The 20,363-nt window shown below is 37.7% G+C and overlaps 1 protein-coding gene across 1 annotated transcript in view; it reads right to left on the bottom strand.

The window, feature by feature from the left end:
• Window positions 1-3,838: 3,838 nt before the first annotated feature.
• Window positions 3,839-20,363, bottom strand: part of LOC150088324 (neuronal acetylcholine receptor subunit alpha-10-like) — a 583,489-nt gene continuing 566,964 nt past the window's right edge. The window contains exons 9-10 of the mRNA XM_090369453.1: window positions 8,884-9,071; window positions 3,839-5,139 (exon numbers count right to left, since the gene is read on the bottom strand). Coding sequence (XP_090225579.1) covers window positions 4,780-5,139; window positions 8,884-9,071 — 548 coding nt within the window. The 3' untranslated portion in view covers window positions 3,839-4,779. The remainder of the gene's footprint in view (window positions 5,140-8,883; window positions 9,072-20,363) is intronic.

Here is a 20,363-nt window from a genome sequence, read left to right on the forward strand (position 1 = left end):
TTTTATTTTCTTTAAATAAGTTCGAAAGCTATATACTTCCCCCTAAAATGGCCTACATTATTGGTGGATTAAAGAAGACTGAAAGAAATAATCTTAGGATGTGCTGAATAAAAGTATATCAAAGACGATCTTGTCTCCTTTGCTATTGCTATAATGGTAAATCCCCTAAGTACAGAACTGTGCCATTCGCCAATTATAATTTTCACGTGTTTTTGCTAATTTCCACTTCCCACATGAGGATTAAATCTGTCGGGTTCGCCGAGTGACCTAAAACAGACTTGAACTTTCCAAATGGTTGTAATTCCCAATTCTGCCACTTTACTAACCGATTGGTCAATTCTCCATGGCAGGCATTCATATCTCTTTTGCACTTTTCTTTGAGCTGGTATTAGTGATGGGCCTAATCGAGCGATTTAAATTATCGCAATTAGGTGATAGACAGCCCTGACGTCGGATTTGTGTAGCAATTTTTTGGAAAGGTCGTAGTGGATGAGTCAATCTTTTGACATGAAATTTGATGAAAGGGTCCACAGGTCGTCAAAAGTATCGAAATACTATTAAAAAATTTATCTCAATGTTTTTTTCGGGGTGGAGGAGAAGAAAGACTGGGACTGTGGAATCGATTTGGGATCTGTGCCTTACATAGGACTCAGAGTAAGCGGAGAGATCTACGTTCGAAACCAATACAGATTTTTGTAGCGAGGGGTGGGGACTAGAGGCTGTGAATCGGAATTGAAACTGAAATTTTAACCAGGAAACATTAAAATATACTTCTTTTTATGTTTTTATAAAAGAAATTATCGAATATGTCTAATTTTAATAATGGAATTTGGGATGGCTTGATAAATCTTGAGAAAAGATCCAAATATAAAATTTCATCGAAATCCGTACATTGTGAACTGATATAGTGATGATAGTTGGCGCAAATTTACAATAAAAATTTGTTGGGTGTTCAAGAATAAACACAGAGTTTTAAGTTCCTGTCTTTTTATTTTGTGCAGTAACACATGTGACAGTATTTATGGCATATGGATAATTCTTAATAATATTATATTGATACGCGAATGGTAATTAAAAGATAATTTGAAGTTTGAATAAAATTCGAAACAATCCCTCAAAGAAGAATAAGAAATCATTCGGATTTCCCGTAGAGTAATAATCATTACTAATTGAGATATTGACGAAGTAAATATACTAACCATAATCGAACGAACAGATTATAACTTCTCGATTTTGCCCATCATTTATAGCTGCTAAACATTAGAATGATTTGTCATAATGAACTCATTCGATATGTCCATTAGTAATTACTGCTTGAAGTGATTCGATTATGGTCATCATTGTCAATTTTGCCATAGTAGAAGTAAAATTGATTAGCCGGCATTTGGAACTTTCGGAATGTGTCCGATACGTGTGACAAGTTATTTTATGCTTCACCGAATTATTCAGTGAGGGGTTGCTCTGGCGCCAGTAGCCTTAGAGGATAGCGCCAAAAATTATTTTATTTTTTTTTTACCAATGAAACTTAATTTTCAGTAGTACTATTTCGGAATATCCATTTCACTTTGTTGAGAGTCGCAGTATTATATTTCATTTGTTACATATTTTTCTGTATTTATTTTCTCCACAGATTTCTGCTCAGTCTTTTCTTACAGGTTTAGTTGTTTATTTAAATTATCAATTGTCATTTCTGCTGGTCCCATTTTTGATTATTTTTTCATTGAAAGTGGGCTGTCTGGGATTAATCGTTGATGCAGTGCTTTCCAATGTCTTCACTGAGTAAATACGTAGTTTTATAGTGGTTTGCATAGTGTCGGACCAAACCCAATCCAGCTCGCGGTGCGTTTAGGGGACTATTAAAATGCATTGTACGGCGAAGATTATTCCTTGTGGTTCCTGATGAACGGGATCCCAGCAGACGAAATCCTTCTTCATTCCATTGTATTTTTTTTAACCTATCGTTTTAATGCACAATTCCAGAAACTTTTAAAAGCACCAGCTGCAAAGGAGACAAGATCGTTTCGGCAAATCTGGTGTACTTTCTTAAGTGTTCCTAAAACAATTTCTTTTAATCTCAGCACAGCGTAGTGTAAAGTGAATAGATATGACTATAAGGATCCACGCATATCTCCCAGAATTGCACGAACATAAAAATCCAGCATCTCGCAACCATCTATATACGCTTTCTGGACAGCTAAACAGCGCTGCACTCTCATATGAAGTTTTAATGGATTCAATCAGGATGTAATCTGAGAGAACCAAGTACGAATTGTAAGGAGGGGCATTTCCCCGAAGTCCTGAGATTTCTTTCGATATCAGATTCATAAGCCATACATCGTCTTGCTTAAACGGCGCCTTTAGTTCCACAACAATTTCAATGTACAGCAGGTAGGCCTTCTCCACATCCTGTACAGTCTGCGCATGATTACTTATTGGCACTTTTACAATCATACGAAAGGTCAACACTAGGAAAGGCGCCTCGTAGCCAGGTGGGAAGGAGCAGCAGTGCGTAGTACACGCTTCTTGATTAGACCGGGGTTCGAGCCCGTCACCACCAAATACGGAGGATGCGTAAAGGTCAGGTAATGACCACCGCATATCCCGAAGCAATATGGCCTTAGTTGCTAATGCTCCTAAAAACCAAATAACAAACAAACAAACAAACCAATACTAGGAAACCTTGCCAAGTTGGTTGCAGAATGATTAGAAATGCGGAGATCGTTTTGGTGATTGTGTAAGAAAAAGTGACAAGCCGAGTCTGGTTAATATAAACCATGTTTGTTCTTCTTTTACTACTTTAATAAATGTATATTTTACGTTTGGTAGCACCTTCGTTAATGTCAGCTAGGAATGTAGTAAAAATACAATACTACCGCAGCAGATTAATTTTTAATCGTGAAATAGTGGTAGATAGTACCACTTTCATTATGCTAAAGTACAGAGGGGAAATTCATCCCTCCTCCAAATCATTCTGCATACACCAGAAGAATTTGATGGCAAAACGCAGCTTGCAAGATATTTTTTGGTAAAAAATCAACTCTAGCAAATGATTTAAAATTAAAGATTACCTATGTCTGAACTCTTCGAGGTTTTTTTATCTGGGACATTTAATTTACTACTAGCAAATGTACTCCATCTTCTTATTAGCGTACGCATGACTGCTCAAATGTAATTTATTTCCTTGTTAGTTGCATGTTTGCATTGCACTTCAGTTTACCTCAAGAATCGATCACTGAAACTGATTTCTGTTGACACAAAATTCTAAATAATATCAAGATACTTCAAAGCGCTCGAAGCGATACATGTCACCTTAGGAGACGTCCATTAGCTCATTTTTACGGATTATGGGGAAACTCTGGTTTATGTCCAAAGAAAACATGCTCAATTTGCAAATCTTCTCACTAAAATTAGCCGACATACCTGTTCGAGGAAACCTACCAGAATGCTTAATTGAGTGATTTTGTTTTGGTATCAGTAGCTTGGCAGAAAATTAGCCTTATCAAATTAACAAAATATGGAAAAGGTACTGTTTTCGCTCAAAAAAATAAATAAAAATTTGTTGTGTGATGATGAGTAGGAGGGTTACTTGAACGGACATATTTACTTTCAGTTTAGCAAGAATGAAGTAAATTACATATTTCCAATAGAAGGATTTCTCTGCCCAGCCTCGTGCCGAGAACCAATTTTCATTATTTTTAGTCTTTTCCCAGCTGAAAGATCTTGTAGTTCCCTAAAATTAGTATTTAAAAGTAATTAATTTAAATATTTTCCATTTTTCGCAGGCAACAGAAAGGGAAAAATATTTTTTTAATTCGCAAAAAATCAGAAATGGAATACCTTAAAGCATTCATGAAAATTTCAACATTAACTTCAAATGAATTCATACATCCACTTCTGCATTTTGTTGGTACCTTTGTAGAATAATCATGGCAGTTGGATTATTCAGTTTCTGCGCTATCGGCCACAAATACCTTTTTCTGTTTGTCACTTTTAGCATTTCAACTAAAAGCTGTTATTACTCTCTTGGTTTCATCTCACAACCATGTAAAAAACAATTTTTGTTTTAAAGTTTCACTAAGAAATCTTGCAAGAAAAAATTAACAGACATTACAACTTGGTTCATGCTTTGGCATACCAACAATATTTTTTGTTACATTTGTCAACACTAACTGTCAGGGGATTCATACTGACACAGTTTCCTTCGACTATGAAGAACATGGCACTCTCTTAGAAATCAAAATCGAGTGTTCTCATTACAAAGGGAACAAGGTGGTGCATATAATTTTAACAAAGGGCTCTGCTTTTTTGGACAATATATATGACAGATTAGAAAACTTTCTACTCTATGTAAAGCAGTGGTGAAAATCATCCCTAATACTGTAGGAACAGAGGGGATGAAGGTTGGTTCTTGTAGTTACTAATCTATTGTAATGCGCTCTCCCTTGACAGAAGAAGATAGAAAGGGAGAGAGAGAAAATGTTCTCGGTAGCTAAGTGATCGTCATCAATTTTCAACGCTTCTGATGACTTTGACGTTGGAAATGGTCTTGTCCATTCAGTAAAAATGTTCATTCTACGCCCCATCGAAGAGATGAAATGATGAAGAAAAAATTCGAATCGTCTCTCTAAAATGTCTGAAGTCTACAGTTTCTCTTCAATAATGGAAAAAAAAAATAAAAGAAATGAGCTTCGATCGACATAGAAAATGCCTATTGATAAGACGATCTTCTGCAGACCCGTTTTAAATTGGCACAGGGACACGAAACGTTTCCACGCTTCGTTAGGGCCCGTGAGGAGATGATAGCAGCACAAGAAATGTTGCTGCTACTGTGGCCAATAGAAAGAGAGCTAATAGAAGGCGGTCACACACCAAAGCAACCTGCTGCCATTCAGTTTTGATATTGTCTTTGCGGTCCTGTTCAGCTATCCTCATTTCATTTTTCTCTATTGTTTCGTACACTTTATTAAGGACCCTCAAAAACTGTCTTTCAAATTCATCTCCAGAAATATCACTACCGCTTGCTATCTCTTTCCGATGACGCAATCGAGGAGAAAACGTGTAGTGTTCGATATGGTCCAGCTCCACTTTTTCGTCTTTCGTTGAAGGTTCCTCTGGGAAATCTTTACCTGGCCCCAGATCCTACAAAAAGTTAAACTGAATATAAATATACACACTACCACAGAAATAATAATAAAAAAAAAACACTTGAATATTTATACGAAGGAATGTATTCTATAAATTAAGTAAAATCTAATTTTAATTAATAACATATTGTTTCTAACAGACTCGTATTAGAATGAGCAGAGATTAAACTTATTTGCTCTATAGTAGGATGCTTTAAGAACAACAATCTGATCGGAATCGAAAACAGTGTATATACCAATCTCTTAAACCGGGATGCCGCACCGTTAATAATAGTAACGAATTAAGTAAAATTTCGATTTACTTAATTTTGTGCATCCAATTTTCTTGTGAGCAGTTGAGCAAGCGTATATAAATTTTTGGTAATTATTCGTTATATCTATGAAACAATATGATAAACAGTTATTTAGTCACTCTGCTCAAACCACCTCAAGAGCAGTATCCCAGATTATCCTGGAGATAGTAAGGACACTTCAGTATATAATGTTTAATTAGAGCAAGATTAGAAATCCTGAATGCTGCCTTATGGCCCGTATTGATTTTGTTTAAGCAGGTGCTGCTAGATTCGCCATGAAGATTACGCAACTTGTTGGCATTAGATATTCTTAACTAACTTTTACTCAAAATCTAAGTAATATCGTAATCTTTGAACCTGCTGTCCATAGCCAGTATAAGGATATCTTTTTTCTTTGCTTATCTGAAACTGTCATGTTGAGCTGCTTTTCTCGCAGTTAACGGAAAACAATGCAGTTTAAACAGTTTTACTGGACTTCAAATTCAATATTCGCGTGAAAAGCAGACAATTTCTTCTTGTGTGTTCTGGGCTTTAGACATCACGTAAAGTTTAATATTGCCTGTGTGGATTATTGTACACCGTTAAGAAGGATTCTCTGACTGCGACAAAGAAAGTTGCAGAAAGAGGTCGTAGGGACCTATTAAACGATGGTATAACAGTTTTGTAGATCGTCATGTGCAACAGTAAAATGCCTCTTAGCTAGTACAAAGCGTTTCTACAAGATATCCTTTTATAAGTAGTGCTTTAAAATTATATTTCACGCTGGTCCTGTTTCGACTACATGCAATGCAATTTCCCACCCTTTCTCTTTCTTGATGCCTTACGGAATTTGCTGTTTAACTCCTCTCCTCCCCAAGTACTGTATAACCACACTGTCAACTGACCTTCTACACAACGTTTCTGTAAAAGGCCTATAATTTTGTTATACAAAATATAGTTGCGTTTTGTGCGAGTGAAAATTTCCATCTACAAGCCATTAGTTAAAAAAATATATATTGGAGACATGCTATTGATGAACACGGTGAACTTTTTTTTTCCCATCGAGATACTGCTAGCATGAAGAAATATTACCAAGCAAGGTGAAAGCAGAGTATGCTGGAATACTATTCTAGACATTGATCAGAAGTCCCTCTGATCATTATAAAAGAAAACGAAAAAAAAGTGATTAAATTTTTACCCTGTTTGTTGTAATTCTTGTTAAGATTTTGTTTTTATCAAATTCCATGAGATGTATCTTATTTCTGGAGGAAAATATCAAAAAGTTTTATTTGACAGCGAATATTAAGATATGTTATTATCAAGTCAAAGAAAACCTGAGATCAACGTGCGAGTGCTATCGATATTGCAGCTTCATATGCTGTTTTGAAAAATAGCCATTACAGAAATGATTTTATGCAAACAGATTTCTTCTAAAAAAGCTTTCTAAAAATATTTTTTCCTACATCGATGCGACGTTATCGAAGGGAAGTAGTTCATCCGACGAGGTGCTCTGACATTATTCCAATCCAAAAGTCATTTACATTACGTAAATAAGCATATAGATTTCTTTTTCTCTAACAAGAATTGAGTTCGCCTGCCTATCCCCAATAAATACAAATCACTGGGTTTTCACCGTTCCGTTGTTCGGAATTCATTTTGGTACAAGATAAGAACTTCAAGTCACAACAGTAACTTTCGTATCAGAAAATAATGCATTTATCATTGGGTGCATCAAAATATAGCGAACAAATAAAGGATCCAACTTGTACAGGGTTGTTAAAATTAAAGCATCCCTATGTAGAGGGTTCTGGAGAGAATTCTAAGGCTCGTACTAAAGAGAAACTTGGACAACAGGTACAATAACGAATGCGCTCGCCATTAATTGGAAGAAAAAATTGTTACAAAATTTGTCACTATATGGCGCTGTTGCAATACAAATCACTTGAACAGCGCTACAATTGTTCAACAACAGTTTCCATTCGAAGAACAGCATTTTCTATAGCAGAACGTAACATGTCAACTGGAATAGCCAGCACATGACGTCTAATGCTGTCTTTGAAATCTGCCCGAGTTTGACATCCTTCCCGATACACCTGGTTCTTCAAAAAACCCCACAACCAGAAGTCGCAAGGAGTGAGGTCCGGTGATCGGAGTGGCCAAGATGTCTGGAAACAACGACTGATGACCCCTTCGTCTGTAAAGTGTTGCCTTAGCAATCTTTGGACACAACGGTGGATGTGGGGTGGCGTACCATCTTGCATGAATATAGTATTCTGAAGGCCTCCATATTGTTGCAGCTTTGGCATTGCGAAGTTTGCCAACATTTCATAATATCGCTGTCCAGTCGGTGTTACCTGTTCAAAAAAATATGGCCATAAATCCACACCACAATGTCACTTTTGGAGAATGCAACGGGACCTCTTGGATAACTCGAGAGGTTTCTGTTGCTCAAATGCGAAAGTTGTGCGTATTCACTTGTCCATTTAAGCAGAAGTGGGCTTCATCACTCCAAAGGATGCTCTATGGCCAAGTGATATCCACAATCATTGGCGCCAGAAACTGAAGTGCGTATGTGAAACGAATATCTGCATCAACATGCTTTAGCTGCATCTTGTAAGGATAGTACCGCAACACCTGACGCATTACTAACCTTACAGTGGAATACGGTATGTCCACTTCACGAGAAACAGCTGACACACTTGCGCTACCACATGGAGATTGACTTGATAATATCCTTGACATCCGTAGCCACATCTTCAACATGAGAGGAGTCCACTCGTTTTCGACCTCCACCTGGTTGAACACCATAGTCATTAGTCCACGTGGACCTTATGCGCTTCTGACGCCGACAGCTGCATTTTTGCTGTTCTGATAGTACAGCTTCCCTAATAGTGCCTCTTCCTGCAACGTTATTGGCATTGCTGCTGTAGTGCAGGCAAACATCTACTGTATGATTTTGAAGAGACTGCTTTGCTTTTATACAGGACAGTAGAGCTGAGTAGTGGCGCTGTGGCAATAACGATTACGTAAGTTATTTGCATAATCGTAACTAAGATAGTTATGTACAGTGAATTTTTTTTCCAATAAATGGCGAACGCATTCTTTATTGTACCTGTTGTCCAAATTTCCAAATTTTGTTGTCCAAAATTAGTTGATATATCAAAACTGCCATACTAGAATATTGCTGAATTTCTCCATCGAATCTCATGAGATTGTTCTTTTTTTAAGATTACAATTCAATGTTATATTTGTCATTTTTAAGGAGTTAGGCTAAAACTATTTTTGTGATCCTTGTACCGATTAATCACTGCTGTTAAATCTAGTAATTAGCACATGTGCTAGGAGAAATTAATTTGAGAATAGAATGTTTCAAAATTGCATTCGAAGAGTTTGCGGTTTATTGCTATTTCATTTACTTAAAAAAATTCGTTGTTTTAAACACATATACACAGCATCATCGATTTTACCCTTTCTTTTCCTCTGCGCTTTGTTCCACAACTGACAAAAACCATACGAGCCAAGCATCCCAAAACCAGTTTTCTTATAAATCTTGGAACTTCGACCCCTCGACCTCCACGATGGTGGACGTTGAGCGTCAACACAGAGAACACAGTGGCGAAGGCAACGAGACAGATTGTAACGCCATAATACAAACCTGGAATAATTAAAAAAAATTCAATATAAATATCTTATGCTAACCCATACAAAGAAAGAAAATCGCAATAACATAAGAAATTTATTATTTTGATCACGTATATGAAAACAGGCTACGATAGCACGCAGATTTACCCCACCCACAGGAAAAGTTCTAGTGCATATATTTGTCATGCAATTTGAAAGAGGACATAGTCATTAATAAAACAATTTATTCTTACATAACGTATAAATATTAAGAAAATAAAAAGTACCTAAATATGTTTTTCTCATAAATTTAACTACATGTAGTAGTGTAACGGCATCGTTAGATTATATCTCATATTGTGGCTACCTTCACAACCAGATACCAGGTATTGCACTACTTCGAATAAATAACGCTTCTCTAGTAGAGGAGACTACTGTTATTTATTCTCAGTGGGCATCACCACCCAGACGCGTTTCGGAGCTTGTTGGCTCAGTTGTCAGTGGGCGGGCAGGTACCCTAGTAATGCAGACATGCCATCACGGTTGCGAAGTTAATTCCACTATATAAGAAATGCCAAATGGTGAAGATAATGATAATATTTTGAAGCTCCGAAACGCGTGTGGGTGGTTGGGCACCACCCATTAAACGATGCCGTTGCACTACTTAAGTAGTTGAATTTATGGGTAAACTATGGTGTATTTACACCGATATTGTATAGTTAATTTCTACCCATAACATATTATGCCTTGTGCATTTAGTCTTCAAAAATGGTTTTCTCTTATCTACCTCTGCCCACTTCTCCTTGCAAAACCAAATATAGTAACTAATCTTGTTGAATCTCGTTCATGGCTTTGTGCTATTAAATCCTGTTGGATCTTTCACTTTGTTCACCAGATGACTGAAAAACTCTTTGGAGGTTGGAAACTGGATACGTGAACAATTCTTGATTGCTTGGACCAAACTTCAAAAATAAAATCTAAAAATACATCGACTCGGGAGCTTTTGGTAACCGAATATGTCTTTATCAATCGTTGTAACACTTGCTTCAAGCCGACCGGGCTAGCCGAGTGGGTAAAGTACCTGCCCGGCAACCCAAAGGTCGCGGGTTCGATTCTCGCCTCGGGCTTGGATCAAAGTACTGCAAAAACCTTGGAAGGTGCAATATGGCTACAGAAGCCAATGCGCCAACAACTACCAAATCAAAAAAAAAAAAAAAAAAAAAAACACTTGCTTCAAGCCAGTTAGTATAAATACTTGGGGGGGGCAGCAAAATGGTATATAGAGAGAACAGTGGCGAGAAGAAGGAAAGGGATGGAGGCAATTCCTTAATGTCCCGAGATTAACGTGAACTCCAAGCTGTTCATTACTTATCAAAAAGATTGGAGGGGCTGGGAAGAGAAACCAAGTGATGACGCATACTGTCGTATGAGAATATATCCTTTTCGCACACCATGATTTCTGTTCGAACTGTGTCTTTGACCTCTTACCAAATAATGCCAAAATTATTGATACTGTACAAGATTTCAAGATCCATAACTGGACAGAATCTGCCCAACATTTGTCGGGCCCAGTGTTTCCTAAAGAGCGGGACTAAAGCAGTGTTCGAAGGATCATTTAACCTTTATTCACCATGTAGCAGTGAAAACAAAATCTACAATATTTTGATCATAAGGGGAGTTATTTAAATTTGTATACATTTTTAAGTTTGGTCGGAGTAATAAGAATTATTCATGTATCAATAAACCATCTGAGCTAGATGCGAATGTGAACAGCGTATTTTGAGAGATATTCGGCGAACTCAATTTTTATAGTTCCACCTATTGATCTAAGGATTCGTTGATTGACTTCCAGATAATATTCAGACTCAATTTACATTGCCTGGCAGTGTCCTGCATATGGTGGAATATCGCGGTAAAATATTTTAACACAGCGCCTTGCATGCCGATCTTAATTTGGATAATTGTTCATTACTAAAGTGTTCGGATGCTTTTGGAAGAGCGGCGCATATTATATATATATGCATCCCATAAAATTAGCACGTAATTTGATTTACTCCAACTCTTTCGGAGTATAAAAATTTTAGAAGGAAGTCTACGACGTGGATAATGATGGTATCGATCATGTGATTCCTTTAGAGATCCAAACACCCACAATCCTGTATCACTCGTACCTCCAATCATTACAACTAATATCTCTACTATTCTCTTATATTTAAGTTTACATTATGCGTGAGAAGGATTAACATACTTGAGCAGGGATGGTATTACCTGTTTTACAGACAAGAAGGTGGGGCGTGCGAGAATGTACATAGTAGCATGAATAAAAAAAAAGAATAATAAAAGTAAAGTAACTGACGGCTTGTTTTGTTCCTGGAATACAATTTCCAAAAACACAGTTCTCACACAATGGAATGTCTTGACTTATATAGTCCTTGCTAATGCCTTACGGTCCCGTTTCTGAAATAATAATTGTCAGCCAGAGATTCCCTGCTTGGATGTTCTTTGTTTGCTAGTTTTCCAAGCGGAAAACTAGCCATGTGGGCCTTGAACACTCCATTAACTGCCATAGTTTGCGACATCGCTGCAGAAACTTAGCCACTAACGAACAAATAACCCTTTCTAGAACTTGGTAATATCATTCTTTCTTAAATTTTCCAGTCCCATGTACTTATTTATTCAGCAGCGCTTTGAGGTACGTGCTGTTGCATAACACGAGGCTTTTCATTACCAAGTCCTTTGCATCCTAAATACTTTTGTATAGTCCTAAAGAAAATATACAGTGGATTTTCTCCATAAAAAGTCAAAGAAAGTGAAATGTGGAACGAAATGAATTTTCACTGCATGTACTGTACTTATTAGCATACCCCAAGTACAATACAGATTCGTTTCGTATTGGCTACTGTATGTAATTTAATATATACAAACACATACTGAGAATCCAGGCGCCTCCGTAGCCAGCTGGGCAGGAGCAGCAGTGCGTAGCACACGCTTCTTGATTAGACTGGGGTTCGAGCCCCTCACCACCAAATACGGAGGATGCGGAAAGGTCAGGGAATGACCACCGCATATCCCGGAGCAATATGGCCTTAGTTGCTAATGCTCCTAAAAACCAAATAACAACAACGGAGAATCCATATGTGAACAATGTATTCTCTTTCTAGATGAATTCGGAAAGATTTCAAATAATTAACATTATTCCTAAAGAAACTAATTTTGTGTCTAAGAGAAGGTCGAAATTTAATTCTGAATGATTACCGACATTAATTTTTTACTCAAATTGCCTCAGGAATCAGTTTTTGAAGAAATTATACTTTAACAAGAATTCCGAGGATGCGGGGGGGACGAGAGAAACCGTTCATAGCTGAAATATGTTATACAGGGTGAATAGTAAATATTTTGGGAGGTTATAGTATCGATTATTCTGAGTAAAAAAAGTTCGTATAAACGTGTGTCCAATTCTCAATGGATACGGAGATACAGCTGTTTGAAACTGGCCCACACCGCTCCCTCAATCAGATGTGACCAAGAAGCAGTTATAATCTGACGCTGTTTGGTATTAGAAGTGTTGTTAAAAATGCCGCATATGACCATATAGTGTTTGTCTAGGGCTTTCTAACCGCAGAATATCGGATTTACTAGTGTTTGCACCAAACTGCGTGAGACTGGTACAGTTCCCAGCGCTCATATTTCTTCTGAACGTGCAAATAAACAAAATGTGGATGAAACAGAACACATTCTCCAGTCGGCAGAACGTGAACACGGCTTGTATCCATTTCACATACAGTGGGTGCAACACCTTCAACCATTAGACGACGCCCAGCGATTAGAATTTTGTCGGTGGGTAAATGGTAATCGCCGATTAATTCCATTAATGCTGTTCAGCGATGAAACTACTTTCACCTGTGACGGCATTAACAACACCCATAACTCTCACAGGTGATCAGACGAAAATCCACATGTCACTATAGAAACAAATTTTCAACATCCCTTCTCTGTAATCGTGTGGTGCGGTATCATCGATAATCAGCTGATTGGGCCTGTTGTTTAACAAAATCGTCTTACAAGGCCCATTTACCTAGAATTCTGCAAAGCGAACTTCCACTTCTTGTTGGAGGATGTTCCCGTGGCTCCAAGGATTGGTATGTACTTTCAGAATGACGGAGCTTCTGCACATTATATCTGTCTGGTGATACAATATCTAAATCAAACTTTCTTTGAACGATGGATCGGTCGCCCGCGGTGGTCCCATTCATTGGCCACCAAGGTCTCCAGACATCACTCCGTTAGATTTTTTGTTTGTTGAGATGGATGAAAAGGTGAATACAAGAGATGAATTGCTCGCTCGCATTTTTGGATACTGCCGCCGATATATTACCAAAAGAGTTGCAAAGCGCATTGAGGTCGGCGGTGGGATTTTTGAAATTTTATTGTGAACTGTAAAAAAATTGTCAATTATTTGTGTTTTGTATCATTCAAAAAGTCATTTATCGTTCTTTAATACCTCATAGTGCATTTGTGCGCGCCAGTTTCAAACAACTATATCTCCGTGTCCATTGAGAATTGGACACGTTTATATGAATTTTTTTACACAGAATAGTCGATACCTCCCGAATCACCCTGTATATCAGAATGAAAAATGGTTATCTTTATAAAGTGCAAACCGCACACATTCTTCTGGCACCATTTAATGTATTTTGTTTTTACTTCAGTCGTCATTCATTCCAATTTGCGGAATAAATATCAGAAGTATACACTTTTCTTAATGGCGCTGTTTCTAGTTGGTTTTATTATTATTTTTTAAAATTTCAATTGCTTTTAGGCGCATTCGCACGCATATGTGCCTGTTTTCATCATGTGCGATAAGTAACAACTTTACTTCCACTAGACAGATTGCCATGAACTTTTATACTTTCGCTTTTTAAAAATATTTGTCAAACTATTCCAATTTCATTATTTATTTTTAAATTTCGACCACTTGAACTATAACCAAGATATACCCGTATTTTTTCTCCATTTTTCACTGTTTGCTCTCTTTGGAATGAGAAATGTAAGTCAAGTCACAGTTGGCGTTGTAAATTATTCACTGAAAAATTAGTCTTTGGAAAGACTAATTGGAAACAAATTCCCTTCACGGCAGTATATGCCAGGGGATTGTTAGCACATGATATTTGGAATATTAAAAAAATAATCTTTCAATATAATCAAAAGGAACAGAAAACTATTATTTCTTCTCAATATTGGTAACGTTCTCTCGCTGCTCCGCATGCTTATGTTTTGGTTGTTAATGTAGCCTGAGAGGTAAACCAAGTTTCATTAGTTCACACCGAAGTTTAAAATCGCACGTTGTACGAAAATCCCGGGGGCTCATATCTGGTGAGTATGGGCTTGGCACACCCAGAGTCCTAAGCAGAATATCACCATTCTTCTCTTTCTTGGTGATTCCTTTACTTCTGACTTTCTCTCTCTCAGGGTAACTTGGGAATTGATTTTTGGGTGGTGCAGCATAAACCTCGGGCTTCCTTGCACCATATAGCTGCTAATAATAATACAGCTACCCTGCAATGTAATGGATAAGACATTAACAATAACCGAATCGCATGCCATGGCTCATCCTTTCAACAAGTAGACAGTACTAATGCAAGTTAGGTTTCAACTTGTATGATGTTCTTATCTAAAATTTAATGGGAGATTTTAGATAATCTCATGCCAATAAACAAATCGACCAATGCTTCTCTCACAGGCCTTAAATGTCTTCATTCGATGATCTCCAAAAGATCTGAATCACTAATCTACTTGACTCCCTATTTAAATTTAAGCAGCTCTGATTGGTAAATCTCGGGTGGGCGTATCTTTTTAAATATAACATCTGCTCTCACATACATTCTGGAAAATTAATTTGGTATTACAAGGAGCCTGTTGAAAATCATCAACCTAATTGTTACTCCAAAACAACTGATCATCAGCCATAAATATTTTCAACAGGAGTGCGTTATAATGCAGGAATCCCGTATGCTGCTGCTGTTAGAGCATTAGCATGCAAGGAACGCTGATTTTGCATTATGAGGACGATCTCAATTTGTATATAACATCGTAAGACGCTGAACAGACTCGCCTCCTAAATTAGCGAGTTCCCGCCTTAATTAACAGTCTCGTAGCTAAACATATCCAAATTATCTCAAATCTCATTTTCGAAACAGTGAACCAAGAATGACATCCGAGCCTATCACAATGGATCGCAGATAAAGAAAGAGGTTTCACACTGACCTCTGGTTGACATGGGATGAGGGCCTCGCATTTAACAATTATTTTTCCCATCATGAAAACGAAGATGTACTGGGGATGTGGGCGCTTCGGTAAGTCTACTGTGCTCAACCATCCTAAACTCCTAATGTCTGCTATTCACCTAGTTGCAACGACTCTGTTGAGTTGTATGCTGCCAAGAGTTTCAACTTGAAGTATATTATGATTTAGTGATCATATATTCTTGATGGACTTCATTTGGTTTATCTAGACTTGCTGTTAACAGTTCAGTCTGCTAAGATGTATCTCATATGGAAAGCACATCTTTTGGAATTCAGTCAGTTAACGCGGATCCTTATTTCTGGTGGCATCTTCATGAATGTGCGCTTTTTATAATTGATGGCGTTTTAGTTCCTGAGTTTTAAATAAGTATAAGTGGATTCATGTATCTAAGTACTGTATGGTACGTGTAAAGTGTATTCGTGTCTGATGGCACCAGGCCAGAGATTTAAAAGTGTAATGTTATGTATTGTTGTTATTGCATGATATGGTGGGGAACGCCTAGCATAATAAAAAAAAAAAAAAGAATTGATGGGATTACTCAACGTGGATGCAGTCGCGAGATACGCCCGGCACTTTACGCATATCTTCTGTTCCACAGTCGTATGCAAACAGATTTCTGGCTGCCAAGTACTGGATGATAATGACATGGATTAATAGGGTCAATGGAAACCCCATGCTGCAGGACTGTCATATACCAACCAAAACATACCGATGGCGCGTTCGCATAGCATCCAGAAATATTTTTCTTTCTCAAATGCTTACCGTTGTTATCTACGCTCCGGGTCTTCAAGGTTTTATCTCTGTTCCTCGGTCTTGACACAGGGATGGCAACCCCTACCTTTCATATTATCCAACCTCTCTTGTCTCAAAGAATTTTTTTCAAACAAAACATTCAACATTTTTAATTCATTGGCAAAAGAGCAGTGAAATAGTGTCGGAGCAAGGAATACAGAATATATCGCTTATCGCAAGCGATAGGCTCTTCATTCAGCTTACTTAAAATATAGAACGGGAGCACCCCAAAGGAAACTCCTCGGATAATAAAAAGAGAACTAGAACAATGTAATAAGCAAATGTTTATACCTGAAATCATGAAACAAAATCATTTTACCATCACTATATTTTTTAAGATACTGTAAATAATTGCTATTCTTACTTTTTTGGTACACCCTTCTAGCTAGTAGTCGGCTTTGTAAACGTAATAATATGATATACCGCGATCTGGACCAACTAAATCTTCTCAATCAGGCCAAATTATTCATGCAGCAGGAAAAGATTTAATATAACGCATTCTCCATATTTGCAGGGATAGTAGTTCATGTACTGGACAAATTATCAGAGAATAATTTACCACTTCGGTTAATCTGACGTATTTCACCATTCATAAGAACCATTAAAGAATACAGTAAAGAAAAAAAATGCAGATGGGCAGAGGCGGATTTAACGGCGCGCGCCCTGAGCCCCGACTTCTGAAGGGCCCACGCAAAACCCCAACAAATTAGTTGAACTAATATGTTCAACTATTAGTTCAAAACTTTGTGATCATTATTATGCTATTATTAATTATATTATACATATATTATATTCACATTTTATTGGAAATAAAACATTAATAGTACATAATATTTTTTATTTATTTAAAAAAATGGTTAACATGTATTTTTTTTCCCTGTCTCTCTCTTTTTTTTTTTAAGGGGCCCAATATTTTCTTCTGCGCCCGGAGCCTCAACCGACCTTAATCCGCTACTGCAGATGAGTAGTTCGCAGGTAGCACATTTTTATTACACAGAAATTTGAAATAATAATTGTGCATTAATATCAAACTTTCGTGTAACCACCCGAGCTTACTGTTCTTCAGGCACCCTGTACATCCTTTATAACAGCTATTCTTAAGTGGTTTCGACACTTACGGGTAGCTGTTATAGCTCGTTTGGAGAGGTCTGGGTTTTGATCCTGATAAAGACGAGAAATTCTTAGGAGTCCCTTAAATCTAGTTAGCTAGTCGATCCTAGACAGACGAAGTAAGATTTTCTCTGATCTGTACGTTCGGGTATTTCAACCTACATCATTCAAAAGGACCAGCAAACACGTAGTTGAATAATTATTATTATGCAACTAAACTGGGTTAAATTAAGATAAATACTATCATAAGTACAGGCAAAGAACTAATTTATAGCTGACTTAATCATGACCCTTCTGAAATATTTCGCACGACGGTGGACAACCCGAAAGGAACGACGATTTCAGTGCATACCAGATGGACATTAGTAGTAACTATCTGCAGGAATAATCTCTCAGTATTTTTTTTTTAGACATAAACAATTCGCTGTACTGTAGCGGGCTTTCCACAAACTACTCTATTTGAGCAAGCCTGACTAAGCATCGTTTAATAAAATTTTGCGTATTCAAAACTGAGTTTTTTACTGTTGGTCTTTAAGGTCTACGAAACAAATCCCTGATAAAAGCAATAAACAACTTTTTTAAATGTAAATCAACTTCAAGTACAGAAACAAATTTAGTAAAAATTAGCGTATCTGTTTGCAGTATCAGTGAGTGAAGCAGAACAATAATCGAGTTGTTAGTGAATAAGCGTAACATATAACACCAAGACATCACCAACATAATGAGCCGACCGGGCTAGCCAGGTGGGTAAAGTGCCTGCCTGGTAACCCAAAGGTCGCGGGTTCGATTCCCGCCTCGGGCTTGGATCAAAGTACTGCAAAAACCTTGGGAGGTGCATTATGGCCACAGAAGCCTATGCGCCAACAACTACCAAAAAAAAAAAAAAAAAAAAAACATAATGATGTCACCAACAGTTGTCAGGGGAGTAAAGAGAATATTATTATTCATGTGGGGACTAATGACATTAAACGTACACGATTTAACGATTTGTTGGAAAAATACAGGACCATGCTTAGGAAATGCCGCGAGCTAGGCCACAATGTCTATGTGTCTGCAATTCTGCCCAGACACGATAACAGGGATTATATGTTAAAAGTCTTGTGGATTAACTCAAGACTTGAAGGGGGAAATTTCTATCAGCATGGCCCACACTTGTAGGTAGAAGGAATTTGTTTTGTAGAGACGGGATACACTTAAACAAAGGTGGTGCAAACGTTTTTGCCAGTATTATTGAGGATACCTTAAAGGTTCAGGGAAACTGCTAGTTAGGGGGGATGTGGGTAATAGTGACACGCGTTTATCTGATAATATTGGTGAAAGTAACTCTTGCACATACCTCAAGAGTTCTTATCTGTTACCCCAACTGTACATATTATCTAGATGTTCTGGGGGCAGAAACGTTTCAAGTGAGCGGGTAGCTAATGCCAGGGAAGAGAGCCTAAAAACCTTCAAGGGTTGTGTTGGGGTTGTTAAATTTACAAGAACAGTAAGTCTTAATTGTTTATACAGTAATGTTAGAAGTGTCGTCAATAAAATGAACGAATTCGAAATGCTGGTTAAAACAAATAACGCGGACATAACAGAGCTTATGGAGACGTGGTGCCACCCGGAAATTGGGGATGATGAGTTTCAGTACGGCTTGTATAATGTATTTAGGAAGGATAGGATAGATACAAGGGGTGGTGGGGTAATGCTTCTTATCAGAAGCAGCCTGAGTGCCACGATAGCTTTCCCGGATTCAGACATTTCACATGCTAGTATAGAGTCTGTATGGTGTGAGATAGTTGGAAACAAAGGTATAATGCGAGTAGGAGTAATCTACAGACCAGGTGATTGTGAAGATTATGACAAAAGCCTCTACATGCAAATGGAATGGGCATTGTCTTATTATGGGTGATTTCAATTTGCCTCTAATTGATTGGAGTAAATGGGAAGGGAACTCGACATGGCGAACAAAATTTTTAAATCAACTAGATGACTGTTATTTGTATCAACATATCAGGGAAAGTACTAGAGAAAAGAATATCCTAGATCTCATCATCACACATGAATCAGATGACATAACAGGGCTGACAGTAGAGGAACCAGTAGCAGGAAGTGATCAAGGAGTTCTACGGTGGATGATGACGAGAGAGGTAGCAGAAGTAAAAGGCAAAGGAATGGGTTATAATTTCAGAAAAGGAAATTACGATGCCTTAAGGTACTACATGGCCTCTATTAACTGGGTAGATATCGTGCAGAAAATGAATACAATTGAACTGTGGTACGCTTTTAAAACATTAATCACAGATGCCTTGAATGCGTATTTACCATTAAAAAAATACTCCACGAGGAGGGTTCCAAGTTGGATGAATAGTGAAATTGTCATATTACTTGATTAGAAAAAGGTGGAATGGAAAGTTTACAGAGCAATAAAAAGTGCTGAAGCCTATAACAGCTGCAAGGTGATCAGTAATAGAGCCACAGAAAAAGGTTCGACAGGCAAAGGCAGTTTATGAGAAATCACTAGCAAACAAGAGCAAAGAGGAATTCCTTATCCCCGATAAGGAATTCTTCACGTATATAAATTCCAAGAAGTGCAGGACAAACCAGATCGGACCTTTACGTAATTGAAAGGGGATAGTATTAAATACACCAGCTGCCGTTGTTTGTTGTTATTGTTATTTGGTTTTTAGGAGCATTAGTAACTAAGGCCATATTGCTCCGGGATATGCGGTGGTCATTCCCTGACCTTTCCGCATCCTCCGTATTTGGTGGTGACGGGCTCGAACCCCGGTCTAATCACGAAGCGTGTGCTACGCACTGCTGCACCTTCCCACCCGGCTACGGAGGCGCCTGCTGCCGTTGCAGATGAACTCAGCAGTTATTTTGCATCGATATTTAAAAATGAAAAACCTTTTGTGGAAATGGAAAATTGTGGGGGTAAAGTTGAAAAATATGTAATTAATGATATTGAAATTTCGCAAGATTATTTAATTAAAAAACTTTCGAGCCTACAGGTCACTAAGGCTCCCGGAGTTGATGGAATATACCCTATAATCTTAAGGGAGGCAGCAAGTGAGTGCGCTGAACCATTGAGGCTAATTATGCGAGCATCACTAGACTCTGGGGAGATTCCGTT

Source organism: Mastigoproctus giganteus, chromosome 3 (genome assembly GCF_048544385.1).
Source record: "Mastigoproctus giganteus isolate SK-2022 chromosome 3, ASM4854438v1, whole genome shotgun sequence".
Lineage (NCBI taxonomy): Eukaryota > Metazoa > Arthropoda > Arachnida > Uropygi > Thelyphonidae > Mastigoproctus > Mastigoproctus giganteus.